We start from the raw sequence: 17,739 nt of genomic DNA, 5'->3' as shown, positions 1-17,739 counted from the left end.
ATAGAAGACATGTTTGAAACCTAATTTGTTAAGTTTTGCATGATCTTTGTCAGCTAGATGTGTTTCCTGCATCAGAACAATTTCTTTTTCTCTCTTTTAGGAAATTTTATTTAGGCGCAGAGAAAATAAAACAGCATTAATTCTAAAACCCCAAGAAAAAAAAATACAGGAATCAATAAGCAGTTGGTAAATCATCCAAATTGTAAGTAGGTACTAGTAGTATTCCATCCATTTGCTCCCGCTTATCCTTTTCAGGGTTGTGGGGGGCACTGGAGCCTATCCCAGCTGTCATAGGGTGTGAGGCAGGGTACACCCTGGACAGGTCGCCAGTCTGTCGCAGGGCTAACACACAGAGACAGACAACCATTCGCACTCACATTCACACCTATGGGCAATTTAGATTGTTCAATTAACCTATCCCCACAAAGTGCATGTCTTTGGACGGTGGGAGGAAGCCGGAGTACCCGGAGGGAACCCACGCAAACACGGGGAGAACATGCAAACTCCACACAGAAAGACCCCGGCCTGATGGTAGAATTGAACTCAGGACCTTCTTGCTGTGCGGCAACAGTGCTAACCACCGTGCCCATGCTGCCCCACTGGCAGTATTAGCTGTAAAACTCATAGAAATACCTATCTCTAAAGTCAACAACAGTGAAAAACATTGAAATGTGGACAAGCCAATTGTCCCCATCTAACACTGAATTGAATGTAAAATGTGACTGGAATCAATTTTAGATAAAAGATCAATCACAGTTGTTTGTAAAAGACATTAGACATTAAAAGAAGCTATCTTCAGTCATTGGGATTCCAGGATTTTTAATTTTGTGTGTTGTTGTTCCAAGATTGCTCACTGTCAGGAGCTGATAAACTGTCCATTTAGTGCTGGATCTGTCTCTTTCTAGGCACAGGAAATGGTGGGCATAGCAAATTGATTGGTGGTGTGGACTGAGTGCTTGCAAATCCGAGTTGTGTGGCAGGTCATTCTATTGGGTGTTTAAATGAAAAAGTGCCGTATACCCAATGGTTTTTCTTTTGTTTTGTTTTTTTTTCTTAATCTTTCAGTGTGGTCACTACCTGAACTATCCTTTAGTTATTTCACCAAAACAAAGTTCAGTAATCCAGTGAGGGTTTTTTTTTATTTCAGTTTTTAAAGACACTGACTATGCTGTGTATATATAAACATGATATTTAAAGGGCATGTACCACAATTTTCATTAAATGTGCCACAAAGTCGGTTTCACAAGTCACTCTGAGGCATAATTGTAAAGACTATGGAATGAAGGCCATGAAGACCTAATCACCTGCCCCAGGTTAGAGGTCTGTCATTTGAGCTCCACATTTTGCCATTGCTTCAGCTAAATGTTAGCAGCCATCATTATGCTCCAAAAAGCTATAATTCTGGAATGAAACATCCATTGTTCTACTCATGAACAGTAACAACAGGGTCAAAAAAACATACTTGGACACATAACTCTATAATTGTAAAGTTCCATGTAATTTAAATTAGAACTTATTAAAAAAGTAAAATAGAAAAGAAAATGCAACTTTCTGGTTTTTACTGGCTTTTAACATTTTCCTGTTGTTGTTTTTTTACCACTGTAGTGGTTCAAAGTACGTAGTTTCAAAAGAAATACATAAGCTGTCTGTTTGTTCTTTGTCTCTCGCTGAGTACAGCATGTTTTTGTGGAGGTACTATCACTCGGGGAGAACAAAAGCTTTATTGTTACCTCACCAAATCAAAATTACTTCCCTCATCAAATGATGAAGTCAAAGGCTATCAGCAGAAATAATGATGGTTCTGTATAAATTCATTATATCTTACTGTATTTGTTTTTATTTGCACTGAAAGCTTTCGTTTCCATGCTGTTCTAGATCTTGGTGCTTTCAGTACAAAGGCCCGGGGTGGGGTTTCTGTGCGTGAAGGCCAAGGTGTGGTACTCATGTGTACCCCTCCTCCCCATTCACCAGGTAAGAGTTTAGTTTTTCAATCACAGACAGAAGAAGAAATTCATTTTTTGCTTTTATTACCACTCCAGTGTGAGTTATTGCTCCCACTGTTTATTTTTATGTTATGCATTGTATTTTGATTATTTATATTTCATAGCTGTTCACTGTCCTGTCTATCCATCCATCCATGCTGTTCATATTAGTGTGCCAAGTTACAGTGACCAAAGAGCCAGAACTCCACTTATGAAAGATTAAATTTACTGGATCATTACAACTAGAAAGAAATGTTACACGGCCAATTATTTCACACAGCCACCATCTTTAATGCCATATATTTAATATCCCTCTCTATAGTCGTCCTTAAATATAAGCTCTTATGAGGTTTTCTGTTTGCATCAGCTCTGTCATTCTCCTGCACTGCACCCATGGGAACGTTTGCCAAGTGCTCTTCAGCACCCATACACATTTCTAGATGCCATTTTGCATCTCATGGTAGCAACCAGAGAGTCGGTGACAAAATAGCTTGTTTAAAAGAGACGCAGTCAATAATTAATGTTGCGTAATGACTGACAGATGTAAGTATAGTACAGAGTTTTCTCAACCTTAAAGTTTTTCATCAGTCATAGTGCAGATGTTGCCCTTGCTCAAGGAGTATGTGTGAATATGAATTTTTCACAGGGAGTTTGAAAATCAACCCCTCATACATACATGCATTTAATTTTTTGACCAAGGTCTCTTCTTGAATGCTTGGAACTCTGATTGGCATGTGATTGAAATCAAACACTGGCGATGATGTTAGCATGATGACAGCATAATGGAAATAGTGATTTTCTGTCTTTTGAAATTTGTTGCAGTCTTACTACTATAAACTGTAAAATTGACCCAGGTTTCATAATGACATACTTTAAGTCCCCTGTGTTGAATTGCTTGCATTATATTCATTATGTGGGCCAAGTGGATCAATACAGAATATATTATACAATCACTCAGCCGTTAAATGCGTAATTCAGGGCAACTGCATTAGATTTAAAATTTATTAGTCTAACAGAAAATCAGCATTTAAAGAGTAAATAAGAAAATCCATTGAAAATTTAATCTACAAAATACATTTGTGCTACACAGAATAATTGAAGGACCTTAGCTTGTTGATTAAGAAATTTCTGGTTTCCTGTACCTGTTCCTTGTATATATGTGGTTAAATGATACAGTAAGATACAAACTGCTTGTCAGGGAACAAGCTTGGATATTGTTGTCTTGATTTCTATTTTATAAGCTTACCTTCCCTCAACTATAAACCTAAGCTTCTAAGCTTTTACAGCATTGCATTTATCCACAAAAAGCGTTGCTACACTAATCATACTTTAGGCCAAAAATGAATAGTACTTGATCTCCCCTTTTTATGTTGTGATATTAACTTTTAGGTTTAAAAGGGATATGAGAGGCCAGTCTCAACATGTTGTTGAGCCTTTATTTTGATGCTTATTTTTTCATATTTACAGATTATACTCAAAAACACAATACAGGTAAGATTATGATTTATTTCTTCGGCACTGCTTACACGAAATGAAAAATGATCTCAAAAAACTTAGATTAGATGTCTCATCCATAGAATATCCTACTGTGATGAATGCTTTGGTGTGTCACAGTTCAAATTCATATTGAAGAGGGAGTGCTAAAAAATGTTTGGGCTAAAATGGCTGTGGGAGGATTCAAAGACATTAAAATGCCACTTATTTTGCAAAGGCCTTGTGAGTAAAAATAGCTGTGAGTCACTGAGATATGAAAAGTTGATCATCTTCCGTTTGATGGTTTTGAGAAGTTTCTGTGTGTTTTGGGTAAATGCTGCGTATAAAGAATAGAAAGAGTGTAATGAAACTCTGGCGTCTTTGACAATGCTTATTGTCTAGAACAAGGTCTGTTATCTTTTATATCAGCAATGATATTCTGTGTTAAGTTATTCTTTTTAGTTTTACAGGGTCCTGTTTGACTTGTGGACCAGAATCTGGAATATCACTATTTTACCTGTTCTTCCCTCTTCAGGGAAGAATAGCAACATATGATGCTAACTTTGGACAGTAATCTGTTAAAATACAGTATTTAGGAGTCCACTAACACTGAGCTTAAATTGAGTGTTGAATTTAGTCATAAGATCTGTGCACTAATAATGTTGCATCTTTAAAACATCAGTTATTCATTATTTACCAAGAGGACAAGAAGCTTATCCTTGCTTTGTCTGTTTCTTTCATGGATTATGGATCCGGATCGAAGAGTTTTAGCACAAAAGTTCAATGTTCAATGGGATGCAGCGTTCCACAGATTGAATTTAATTGTGTTTTACACTTTAATACTGATCTTGGCTATCTATAAATGTGTAACACATGGAAATATGTCACAGTTTAGCTCTGTATTTACCATATTCATCTATCCATTTATCCATACATTAAACTGTCACTTCTGCCACATTCATAAGGTACAAATGGCTAAAATACAATACATCTTACCAAGTACTTTATTACAGGTATCAGGTATTTATATCTTCTACTCTTACTGCATTTTGTTTGAAATCTAAAAAAGATTGTGATCCATCTACATCGATAATCATTCAGAATTGTTTGCTATAAAAGCCAGCTAAATCTGTTTTTAATGACTCTGAATACATTCATAAGCACGTTCATACACATGACCAAGCTTATTGGAATCACTCTGTCCTGGAATAATACCCTATCATATGCTAGTTTTACCTTTCTGATAATCACCAGTTAATTAGATTAACCTCCCTGCAAATAACAGGGTCTTTAAAGTCTTCTTCTCTGAACTTTAAGCACCTTAATATTATTTTTTAGATTAATTTAGTCTGTGATGATCAATTGGCTTTGTTGCTACATAAAATCCATACTCATGACTCCTTTAAATCATCACTGTTTCAGTATTATATTGAGCATTAAGCAGTGTCAGGCAATAACGAGTAATGCAAAATGCATCTAGTACAGTACTTTAGACCATTTCATAACCAGTGTATTTGTAGTATATAAATGTTATATTTCAGTACATTGCAATAGTTTATTTGTTAAAGAGGTTAAGAAGACCTTTTTGTGATTCTCTTACACAGATAAAGAGCTGATCAAAATTCATACATGTAAAAGTTTTTTTTCCTAATGTGTACAGTATCTGTCTTAACTTGCTTTTCAGAGATTATCTACAGCTGGGTGTTTAATGAATTCCCCTCGTTTGTCGCCGAGGACAGTCGACGCTTCATTTCCCAGGACACGGGAAACCTCTATATTTCGAAGGTGCAGCCCTCTGATGTAGGAAGTTACATCTGTCTGGTGAAAAACACAGTGACAAATGCAAGAGTTCTGAGTCCCCCAACACCTCTGACACTGAAAACCGACGGTGAGTGTTTTTTTGGGTACATAACGCAGAAAATTTTAAAGTTCAGTGTTTGTTTGACAGTAACAGAAAGCTAAAACTACATTTTATATTCTGTGTGTGTACAATATTGTGTAGAAATGCATTTGGAGGAAAATTTCAGATCAGATAGGTTAATAAAGTTGGGCGTTCTTCTGCTTTCCACTGAGCCTCATGTTTGTAGAGGGCGTTTTGAATTCCATACACACCATAAATAGATAGTGAGCAATGCTTTAACATTAGTGCGGGGAGCCTTCTTAGCTCACAATGTGCTTTGGTGAAACTGGCCATCGGGGAAATCATTTTCCTGCATAAAATTAACTGAATCAATGGCCCTTGCTGTGGATGGGAATTTGCTCTTTTATACTAGCCTCTCAGGAGCCATGGTGTGGAGCTGTTTGTTGGATACAGGTGTGGATTTCACCTACAGGCTTTTTTACATCCGACTACACAGAGAAACGTCCATCACTTCACGCAGGTGCCTGTCTTTGTCAAGGTTTCAAAGAGCCACTGAGATTACATCCCCAGTGAATCTGTGAAATGGCCTCTGTGCCTCAGAAACACGTTTGTTCCAAATGTTACAACGCAAATTTACCTCTTTACAATTACATGCCTTCCGGCAAGATTCTTGCTCTGTATTTGCATAACCTTGTGTGAAGTGGCCCTCTGAGACATACAAAACACTTTGCACATAACAGTGCTAAATTGGTTTGTGTCTCTGTAACTGAGCTGCAAAATGTAGTCATAAGGGCATATGGTCAGTCGGCTATTAGCATTTTAATATTTTTCATGGTTGGATAAAGAAACAGAAGATTAGTTGTTGCTGTGGGGTTTTTTTTTCCAAATAGTGAATGAACGAAGGAAAATCAGTTCTGCACCAACCGTGTCCTATTTGGTAATGACACATGGGTTGAAGAACAGCACCCTCACCTGCAACACAACACGGCCAAATCTAATCACTACACCTGTAGGTCCATTACGCCAAAGAACGTCTTGGCATCTCTTGCTCAAATCTCATGATGCTTAGCAGCCTCTTATGTTGTGAATTTGGGTGTAAAATTCTGAAAATTACATTGGCGCACCTCACAGCAGTCGCCCAAATGTTGCCGTGCTGTTTCCACCCTTCAGTCATTGGAGTCTGACCAATTAGACACTGCAATCTGTGCCTCAGTAAAAATGAGTGATTATTACACAGCAGACAGTTCAAGCTGGATCTGTGCGTGGCTCACCACTGTCAGCTCCAGCCCTCACTCTCTTAATCAAAACAAGCATCTGGGTTCCATTATACCCAGCTGGAGGCCATTGATCGTCAGATCACAATCCACCTTCAGCAGAACGGGGCTAAACGCTGAACTCCAGACTAATACACCTTTTAAAAACAGTTCATCTCAGAAACACCTCTTTGATTTTCTGCTTTAGTGAATTTCGAAGCATTTGCACAGTGTTGCCCTACATAGCATTATTTTGCTGTGGTTCTGGATGTGAACCAGTGTAAAGCACGTACAGCGTATACGTACTAGGGGTGGGGGGAAAAATCGATACTGTGCAGTATCGTGATATTTTGTTTGCTAATAATGTATCAATACAGGGACAGCAGAAATCGTTATTTTGTTACAAAAAAAGTTTTTGTGGACTCTGATTTCAGAGCATGTTGATCAGCTCCTTTTTGTGAGCAAGAATCCTGACATTCCTTCACTGTCCAAATGTGTTTAACTTTTTTTTGGCAGCAATAAACATGACAGTTTACTTATTTTAATTTAAGACAAGTTTTATTTTAATTAAGTTTAAAACGTTTTTATTTAATGTAAAATTATATTTTGTTTTAATTTACTTTCAAATTCTTCAGTTGCTGAATGGGCTTCATAGTTTTCAAAAATTGCATAGTTGAGAATAGCTATAATTGTACCAGATGGTTGCATTCAGTTAAGTTGGACTAGACTGTAATACAAACTGTTCAGTTTGTCAACAATAAAACTGACTGAAATGAGAGAAAGACTGAGTGTGAGACTTTGATATTAGATATGAATAAAGTTTACCTTTATGTACAGAATCTGAATATCGCAAAATATTTTTAAAAATTGCAATAATATTGTATCGTGCGTTAAGTATTGCAATAATATCGTATCGTGCGTTAAGTATTGTGATAATATCGTATCGTGGGATGTATGGTGATTCCCACCTGTAATACGTACGTAGCTGTTTTGTTGCTTTTGCTTTCCCTCTAACATCCTTCTTTTGTTTAACATATAGATATATTATTTCCATTAAATACAACACAAACCTCAAAGCAGTTTTACATTAATCAGCTTTGCGTTAGCGGCCTATCGTGTTTACTTTAGGTGTGCATGCTTTAAGCTGTCACATAATTGCCTTTATTGATACTTGTTATGCATAAAAACATTACAAAGTAAATTGTCACTGATAGTAAACTGATTACAGCTTCAGAAGTTATGGATGCATGCTTTTATATTAACTCCGTAAGACCCAACCCATCAAAAAATAGTCAGAAAATTCCGATTTTTTTGGAACTGAGATATTTATTAACCCTTATTACAAAATCCACAAAAGTTTTTGGTTTTTTTTGCTATATCATGGTGTTTATGATATCGCATTTGATACATTGGGTGTTTTTGGCAACTTTTTGTTAACAACAATTTTAGACAAAAAAAAGAGTTTAGTATTGATCATGTTGATGAGATAGAGGTCTCAGAAACTCATGTATCAAATATGATACAAATGGCATTATAGGGATAAACAGTAGCTAAATCTGAGGTAATAAAACAAAATTCAAGAAACTGGACTAAAAATTGCAGATATATTCATGTCTTATGGTTAGTGAAAAATAAGGAATTTATCCATCAATAAATCTCATGTAGCTGGGAGAGTACCTTATAAATACAGAAATGCAACCAAAATCTATGGTGTATTTTTATCGTTTATACAGATAAGTGCTGCAATTTTTATTTGGGCTTCGGCAGCACAGCTGTTATTAATGTCATAACATATTTTCTGTCTCACTACTGTGTCAATAATATCAGTGAAAGACAATGTTTGCAGGCACATCTATGCATGGGCATGTTTTTCTCTGCTTCACTTTACTAAATTATTATTGAAGACCTCTGGTTCATAGATATATCGGATGTCAGAATGATTTTTATGGCCAACATACTGTAGAGGCATAGTCAAAACAACTCCCTGTCCTTGAATGAATACACATTTGAAAAGGAAAGAAAATAATTGTCATTGTTCTTAATAGCACATTGTATACGTCTATGTTCTTTTTGAAGTTTAAAAACATTTAATTTAAAGAGCGTTAAATGTGCTATTTTTAATGAAAACAAATATATAATGTGCATATAATCTGTACATGCACAGATTAATTAATCAAGTGCATATATAACCCGGGGTTGTCAGTTTATTATTTTATTTTATTTTCAATTTAAGTTTCAGAAGTTTTGATTTTGATCGGCATCATAAAACCTATCTGTTGCTGGGTCAGAGACCTAATAATACATTCTTTTAAATTTGTATTAACTTGGATTTTCGGTAAAAGTTAACAGGCATTATAGTTTGAAATTGGTTGGCAGAAGAATGAAATACAACGAGAAAATAATCAAATTTTCATGTGATTAATAAATGAAATTGGAACATAAAATATAATGCTACGCTGTAGGGTTGGTAATGTTTTAGCACACCGAGTCTACACATTAGTTCTTCCAATTCTATCAAGTCCAGCCACTGAGACTGAATATGATATTGAATATACTATGGCAAGAGCCAGTGAAATATTGCAAATTCATTATATGTGAAGGGCTGCTTTGGAGCCATAAATGTTGAGAATGAGATTGAAATTGAAAAGTTCTTTGGAACAAATATCATAAAACTCCTTTTCCATGCATAGTGGGCCACAATTCAATAACCCCACTCCCTTTCTTCATTCATTTTATCACATAAAAAGTGTCAGGTGCATGTAGTAGAAGGTGTAATTATGGTTTCTCAAATGTCAAGCGGGTCATTTGTCCTGGTGCTCATGTACTTTATAATGCATGTGGAGTCGTGCTACACATGCTCTGATATGTTTTGATGTGTATTCAGGTTCAGCTGTGGATGTGTGATGTTCAAATGCAATGATTGTGTATTTAACATTACCGTATGTCACCGTTCTCTTCACGCTGCTGCTAAGCGGCTCTCTTTGTATGCCTGCAGACTTTCCTGTTGGTTGTTTATATATGTATACACTGTTAATCTCTGTGTAAAAAGTAGTCAGTATTGCCTTCACTGGCACAATATTTTGCAAATCGTTGCCAGAGTCAGAACAGAGTTTGGAGAAAGAGCTTTAAAGTATGTCACCCCCCTTTTTTCCTGGAATCATTTACAGAAGAACCTGAAATTGGCAGAATAGATTTTCTTTGAGGGGTTTTATATCATTTTTTAAGGATCAAAAAATGGTTCTCCTGGTCAGTGTGAATGCTCCTGAGGATGCTTTTGTTCTCATATTATTGCATGTGAACTGGATGCTGTATTTGCTTGCTCGTTGCTTGTTGTGTGTCAGTTATATTTGCTCATTTATATTTGTATTTGTTACAAATGCTGCTTCTATCCTGGCCTTGGCTCTTGAAAAAGAGATTTTAATCTCAGTGAGACTTTTACCTGGATAAATAAAGGATTTAAATATAACACATATTTTCCTTTGAGAAAAGTAAAACATTCAGATAATATTCATATTGCAAACACCCATTTAATAAGACAGATAACAGTAAATCCCTTTAAATGATGATGTTTTTCTTTGTTACACTTTTTTTTCTTTTTTGTTTATTACCATCTCTGACACATCATCCTAGTAAATGAAAATAAATAGCCGGCTTAACATACAGATGAATAAACAAAGGAAACATCCTCTGGCGATGGCTTAGAACAGAGGTGTTAGTCATAGTGGCACTTAGCAAGACTGATAACATGTTATCACTTGTGTCCTTCACAATGTGTTTGTGAATTGTTGAGCGGATTACTAATTCTTGAGGACAATAGTAGGAGTCATTTTGTGTCTTCTGCTGGAGAATGTTTGTTTTTTTGTTTGTGAGTCATCTTAATGTGCTGTTTGTGTTTTCGTATAAAGCCAATATGTCACCTACAGACTTTTCCTTACATTCCCACATCTTCCAAGTATCGGCGACATATTAAGACAAATTAAATTGCAATCTACCAAAGTGCTAACCCTAGCTAATCTTGCTCATGCTTTAACCCACTGTTTTTGTAGGGATTCAAAATATAATTATTAAGTTGTGTGCTTTACAGCTCTGTCAATTAAATAGTCTTATTAAAATAACACTGTATAAACTTAAGGTTCATGGTTAAAATGATTTTCCAGATGGTGTGCACAATGTGCATTCCACACCTAAACACTGCTTTGATTTAGCATACTGTTCATTTTAAGAGGTTTAACCAACACAAATCTCTAGGAAGAATACATTTATAGCATATAATTTTATCCTTCAGTTGTTACTCTTATTTTGAAAAAATTGCAGGTGAAAGAGGAAATGGGTGCCTAAATTATTTTTATTTCTTTGTTTGTCTGTATATGGGCAACAAAGTTGAACAAATCGCCATAACATCATATTGTTAAATCACTGCAGTCTGTTTTTGTGTCCACACTGCAAGACACAAAGGAATAATAGCAAACTGGAGACCAACCAGCTATTGCAATACCTGCTTCTAATGTGTACAATTTCTCTTTCTTAACCCTTTTCAGGTGTCATGGGTGAATATGAGCCCAAAATTGAAGTGCATTTCCCTACATCTGTTCTGGTTGCCAAAGGAGTCACTGTCAGACTGGAGTGCTTCGCTCTAGGAAAGTAAGTAAACAAGGACATATTGCGCAAATATTGGTAGTTGTTTATTACAGCACTATCATATTAATCACCAGGAACAGTAAAGTACAGCCTATCGCTGCTCTGTTGCTGAGAGATCCTTTAGATAATCCTGCCTGTGTTTTTTTTTTCTTTCTTCCTTAAATTACATTATTCCATTACCTGAATGGGAAGCAGGCATATCTTGTCTTCAGGCAGTATGTTAAGTGAGTGTAGAGAAGTGCTGCATCGTAGCTTGGCTGTTAGATGGCATGTTAGTGCATGGGGGGAGGGGGGACTGAATGGGGAATTCAGCCCTAGGGACCCATGTGTTCTTATAATTGAGAGCCCTAATGTAGCTGTGTTTCCTGGGTGCTTTCAGGGTCCGTTATGAATGTAGAAAGCCAAGGTTATGTGTTTGGAAGGAAAAAAAGGGAAATTGGTAATAGTTGTCTGCCAGGAGGGAACACTCTTTATTCCACAGAGACTAAATCCAAACCACTCTCCACAGTTACTAAAGTTAGTGCTACTGGCTTCAATATTGCCTTTTGGAATATTTATTTTCTTTGTCAAAGTTCTGAAATTGGGAAAGACTTTATCTCTAAACACAGGTAGGCTAGATGACGAAAAGGGGAACTTTATTGGTAAAATCAGTCTAATCAGCAAGATTGCAAAACCATTGCAGTGGTGTTTTATATGACACAAAATAATTCTGGTAATAATTTATCATCTTTGCTCTATTTTATTTAGTATTTATGCAGTATAAATTATTCATTCCTATCTTAAGTGCAAACAGTCTCTAATCTGCGGATGACTAAGGGCCTCATAATTGTTTACTTTGATTTAATTTAATTATCCACATTATGGTGGTCATTTCCTAAATATATAGACACTGTATAATAATCTCACTCCCCTTGGCTTTTTCTATCAAGCAAAGCAGGAGTTTCTGAACAGTCTGCTTGATGGGAAATCCACTGAACAGCCAAACAGCTTGAATTCTTGCCCTGTGCCTCCCTCAATGAAGTAATTTGTGCATGATAGCTTTCAGTCAGACAGTGATCCCAGTGACTTACCCTTTTACGCAGAGATGAATGATTTATCAATGCACCCCATTAAGAAATGCCAGTCTTTATATAGCACTGAAAATGAAGTTAAAATGGGTTTTGTACTCCTGTTGATCAATATGTATGATGGCACTGCTATCTAGTACAGGGCAGAAAAGCTCTTTGTGTGAATGCCAAAGCTCCTTGATGTGATTGTCTGAAGGGCGAAGAGAACAACGAGACAATGAAAACAAAAACAATATGAATACTGCTCTTAACTTGAAGGAATTTTGAACTATGTTCACATCCATAAGCTATTTTAGTGATGTCTGTAGGAATTAATCAAGATTTTTGTTTAACTGCACCATGTAGAGTTAGTAATCACTGTGGTTCCTGAGTTCCTTCATCCATAAAAAAGGTAAATTACAGCTTTGACTAGAAATAATAAGCAAAATACATATTACAGTTATACAGTAATTCCAGAGTCCAGTGACTTTGAAAGAACCTTTGAAAAATAATTTCAAAGGTATTTTTAAAAGCAGAAATTTAGATAAAGTAAAAATCTAACTAATTAAAAAGACATTTTTGGTTTCAAGCTCCACTCATAAATATTTGGCCTTTTGGAAGTTTTTATCAATGATGTGCTGATTTTAATGTTGCCTCCCTGAAAAGTCTGAGGCCTTTTTGAGGTTCTCTTAGAGAACGCTGTGGACTGAGGGAGGCCTTTGGATCATAGTCACGAGTGATGGGAAGGTGGGCTGGCAGATTAGTGCAGCAATAGCAATAGGACTGTTGTGCTGAGGAGAGAGTTGAGACGAAAGGCAAGGCTTTCAGTTTACCAGTCCATCTTTGTTTCAACCCTTACCTTTGATCACAAAATCTGTGTAATGGCCGTAAAAATAAGTTCAGAAAAACAAACAGTCAGATAAGATTCCTCCGTAGGATGGCTGTGCTGAACTTTAGAGATATGGTGAAAAGCTCAGACATCCAGAAGAAGCTTGGATTAAAGCCTCCGTGTCAAAAGGAGAGTTAGGTAGTTCAGGCACCTAGTTAGGTTGCCTCCTGGGTGATTTCCTCTGGAGGTGTTCCAGGCACACCCAGCTGGGAAGAGATCCCAGGATAAACCCAGAACCCACTGACAGATTATACATCTCATCTAGCTCTAGAACACCTAAGGATCCCCCGGGAGGTACTAGAAAATGTTGCTAGAGAGAAGAACATGTAAAAACAATGCTCAGCCTGTTATTACTGTGACCTAACTTTGGATAATTGTACATTAGATGGATTGATAATTATAAATGCCAGAACCACGCACCCTCAAGTTGAAATCCTGCCTTCACAGGATCATCTATAAGTAACTCTGGAAAGTGCAATTCTGTTAGCTGCTTTTATTTCAAGGGTTACTAGACTATGAAGTTCATTGTAGTTCAAAAAGCCTTGTACATTCGATGGGTTACACATTCAACCCACTCATTTCCACTTAAAATATAATATGTAGCATGTGTTAGAAGGTTTCATCCAAATTGCTTTAGAGTAGTAGATATACTTTTTAGTTTCAGTGATCCCAGAGGGAATCAAGCTCTTGAAGCCCTGCAGTTAAAGCTGACCACTTAGTCAGCATGAAACTGTACCTCTTAACACAGCACATTTTATACTCTCTGTGCTGTTGTTAATGTTTGTGCTCTGATACAAATGTTAATAAAAACACCTTTGTCTTTTGTTTGGATACTTCTTTTAAAATGGTTTGGAATTTTTTTTTTCTTTAAAGAAGAAATTGAGAGTTAGCAAATTAGCTAAATAGTGAGGCATTATTTAAGAATCAAGTTCTTTATTATATTTTGGTATTAGATTTAATTTTGCACCTTTATTATGGAACAAGTCCAGATGAGGGCACATCAATTGTGTGGATTGCTAATTAATATGTAATCTGCAGAGCTTGCCTTTAGGTACATTTTTCAATTGAAAACGATAACACCTCACATAAACTCCAGTGTGTGACTCATTCAAAATGTTAGGGTATGAAATGCTTACTTTTAGAGTTTGATGAAACAGACCACAATCACCAGGGTTTCAGAGTCTACTGTCTACCTGTCTGCAGCTTCAGGAAGATGCTGACAGGAAGACTTCATACAATGAATGAACCTGTTCCCTTCCAGTCCAGCAAACATGTGCAGGTCCAGTGCTTATTATTCAGTCTCCAAAGCAAAATCCTTCCATGGACTCAGGAAGTTTTACCCCCATCGTCCAACCTCTCACAGTCCCTACAGATTTCCTTTGTTATCTGACTTGTCAACAGTTTAGTTGGAGCAAAGGTCTCCAGAAAATTGTCCATCAATAACATACAATGAAGTGCATCACAGCAACTCAGTGGCACATTCATGAATACTGATTAAGTCTTTGTGACTCTTTCTAGTAAAGATAAGAGTATACTCATGTTCAGAAATCTGGAGTTTTGGTAATTCTAACATGTTCTTTCTGGAAACTATAAACTATTCCTATTCACAAGTCACGAACATCACACGGAGGTTCTGTCCAAAATGAAAAAGAAACATTTGTTTAATAAAACGTGATATGAATCCTAATTTGAGTCCATTGCAGCTCAAGGGAGTAACATTTCTGTCTTGACTAAATGATTGATGGGTTCAGTGGAGCTTTGTATGGTGTCACTTTTCTATCTTTCACAAAACTGTCAAATCTAGTCATATAGTCACTACTGATACTGTGCTTATACATAGGATGACATTCACTCTCTGCATGTGCAAGTAATCTATCAAAGGGATCTTTAGGGGAATACATGAATAAACAGGCGTTGATAATGGTTGCTGGATTATCAATTATTTAGAAAGAAAAAACCCTGATCTTGTAATAACCTCATTTGAATAATGTCCCTTTTCCTCTAATGTCTGGTATCTGTTATATCTATTATATATATATTTACTGTAACAAGTGAGACGCATCTATTGTGGGTGGTCAAAGGGTCATTGTTTGATATGCAGAGCAGAACATTAAATTACTATCATGGGTTTTCATGACTTATGTGCAAATGAAAGATGACAGCCAAAGTTGTCTTTTACCTCAAGATGTTGATAGAAATTATACAGCATAGTGATGGAACTAATTATTCAATCCCCTGCTGTATTTAGAAACACGCTCAATTAAATGAGTGAGTTTGTTCATCAATAAAATGAATAAAATGAGCAGTCTCTAATTTTTATGGTAGTTACAGAGAGACATGATATGAACCAAAAATACAGGAAAAAACATGTAACATGAAAAAGTATTTGATCTGCCACAAACCAGCCAGAATTCTGGCTTCCACAGATTGGAATCATTCAGTCAATTATAAATACTCCTAATCTCAGTGTGTATGAAGCACATCTTTCCACAGAATCAATTTTTGCCTTTCCAACCTCTCAACCTCACCTCACCAACCTCTTCACCGCCAAAGGAGCTGTCAAAGGACAGAAACTGTAGACCTGCAGAAGGCTGGAATTAGGGCTGTTCGATATAACGATGTATATTGGATGACGATATAAAAACATCTATCGTTTTGTGGTGTCGCAAAATAAACTGTTTACGGCAATATTTTTTCATCGTTTTGATGGTCACTGTAGTGGCTATATTAATTTCTTAAAGTTCTCTCTTTCTCTTATATTTTATATAACCACACTACAGACGGACAAGCGCCTGTTTTTATGCGTTGTGGTTAGCAACAACGACGGTAACAGCATTACTATTGCGTTATTTTTATGCCACTATTCTGAGCACACGCAAAAGAAATTTGCAGGTGCAAGTGTTGCATTTTGAGGAGAAATTTATTTTGAGCAAAGAAAAGCTATTTCAAACACTGAAATACATTTTTTGCACGCAGCAATGAAGTTTGTTCACTCAAATTTAGCTTTTCTTTGCTCAAAATAAATTTCTCCTCAAAATGCAACACTTGCACCTGCAAATTTTTTTTACGTGTGCTCAGAATAGTGGCACCAAAATAACGCCATACATTGCGTGTCTGCTTGTTTATGTTCCACATAAACCTTTCACAATAAAGCTCAAGATCCTGTTGAGACTTTTCAAAATAAACGAGAGCAGATTATTTACGGATGAGAATTAAAAAAGAGCCGCCAGGTGCTAAAAAATAAACCTTACACGCAAACGTTAGGACAGGCTTTTCCCCGCAGCACGCCGTGTAATAAATACTCACAAAGGAGCCTTTACAACTTATGTCTAAAATTGTATAGTTTCATGCATGGATTAATACACTCGACTCCAGTTGGACACACTTCCCGCAAGACGAGCTGCTCGAGATTCACAGAATTTACAGAAAATGTTACATTTTTGTGATTTATATCGTTATCGGACGATAGAATTCTTATATCGGGATATGAGATTTTGGTCATATCGCACAGCCCTAGCTGGAATGGCCTGCAAGAAGGTGATTAATGTTGCTGCAATTATTTAGAAGTGGAAGAAATATAACATGGTCATAAATCACCCTTGATCCAGAGCTTCATACAAAATCTTGCCTCATGGAGTGTTGATGATCACGTGGTGAATCAGCCCAAAAAATATGGCAGGAGTTTCAGAAGACAGTTGGGACGATACCCACCAAGAACAGCAGAGGTAACACAAACTGCATTGTGATGGATTTTAGTCTTGCAGTGTCTGCAAGGTCCCCCTGCTAAAACTCTTTACATAAAGTTTGTATTTGTATACATTTTTATGAGTCAAAAAAAGTTCAATGCAAAAGCACCATAAAGATTCTTACTTCAAACTTTTAAACCACTTGTTTTCATCATTCAAAAGTCAATGATCATTAAAGAGGGATATCAGTGATGGAGAGTTGAAGATGCAAAAGGTTTAAATATCTTTTAAAGCTTTCACAGGCTGCATATATTTAAAGTTTATTAAAGACAAGTCCTAAATTAATTGGAGCATTTGAAAGTGTCATTACAAGATCATTTATCTGTGAGTATATGGTACATGTTATTCTAGTCCCTTTTCTTAAGGAAGCCCTGAGTTTGAATTTCTTTAAATGATTATTTCTGAATTGAATCATGATCGTACTGTATGTAATTCTGCTTGTACAGTTTATACTGTAGTTCAGTATTATTTATGCTACTGTATTACATGCTGTGGTGTGCCATGCTACTTTCTTCTTCTCGCAGCCCAGTGCCAACCATCACGTGGAGGAAGATAAATGGCAACATCCCCAAGAAAGCAAGACTCCGTAAATCTCAGGCTGTGCTAGAGATTCCCAATATTCAACTAGAGGACTCGGGAACTTATGAATGCAAAGCTGAGAATCCAAGAGGAAGCACTGCTTTCAAGGGACATCTGCAGGTCTACAGTGAGTCTAAGTATTTTTACATGTTTTGTCTTCACTGGTTTAGGGAAAAAATGGCACATTTTGATTATGTGGTGTTGGCAAACACCCCACCACTACCACACACACACACACACACACACACACACACACACACACACACACACAC

General features: G+C 36.5%; 1 protein-coding gene across 4 annotated transcripts in view; it reads left to right on the top strand.

The window, feature by feature from the left end:
• The window catches only part of cntn5 (contactin 5), a 116,616-nt gene that overhangs the window by 69,603 nt on the left and 29,274 nt on the right, over positions 1–17,739 (top strand). For 2 of the 4 annotated variants that reach the window (XM_042219690.1, XM_042219689.1), the window contains exons 6-10: positions 1,876–1,971; positions 3,450–3,473; positions 5,140–5,343; positions 11,108–11,210; positions 17,413–17,594. In XM_042219690.1, the coding sequence (XP_042075624.1) occupies positions 1,876–1,971; positions 3,450–3,473; positions 5,140–5,343; positions 11,108–11,210; positions 17,413–17,594 (609 nt within the window). The remainder of the gene's footprint in view (positions 1–1,875; positions 1,972–3,449; positions 3,474–5,139; positions 5,344–11,107; positions 11,211–17,412; positions 17,595–17,739) is intronic. The other 2 variants (XM_042219692.1, XM_042219691.1) reach the window with 1 other exon arrangement.

This window comes from Haplochromis burtoni, unplaced genomic scaffold (assembly GCF_018398535.1).
Source record: "Haplochromis burtoni strain Fernald_Lab_line unplaced genomic scaffold, NCSU_Asbu1 Contig_36, whole genome shotgun sequence".
NCBI lineage: Eukaryota > Metazoa > Chordata > Actinopteri > Cichliformes > Cichlidae > Haplochromis > Haplochromis burtoni.
The sequence above is the reverse complement of the archived record's forward strand: the minus strand, read 5'-3'. Positions and strand labels throughout refer to the sequence as shown.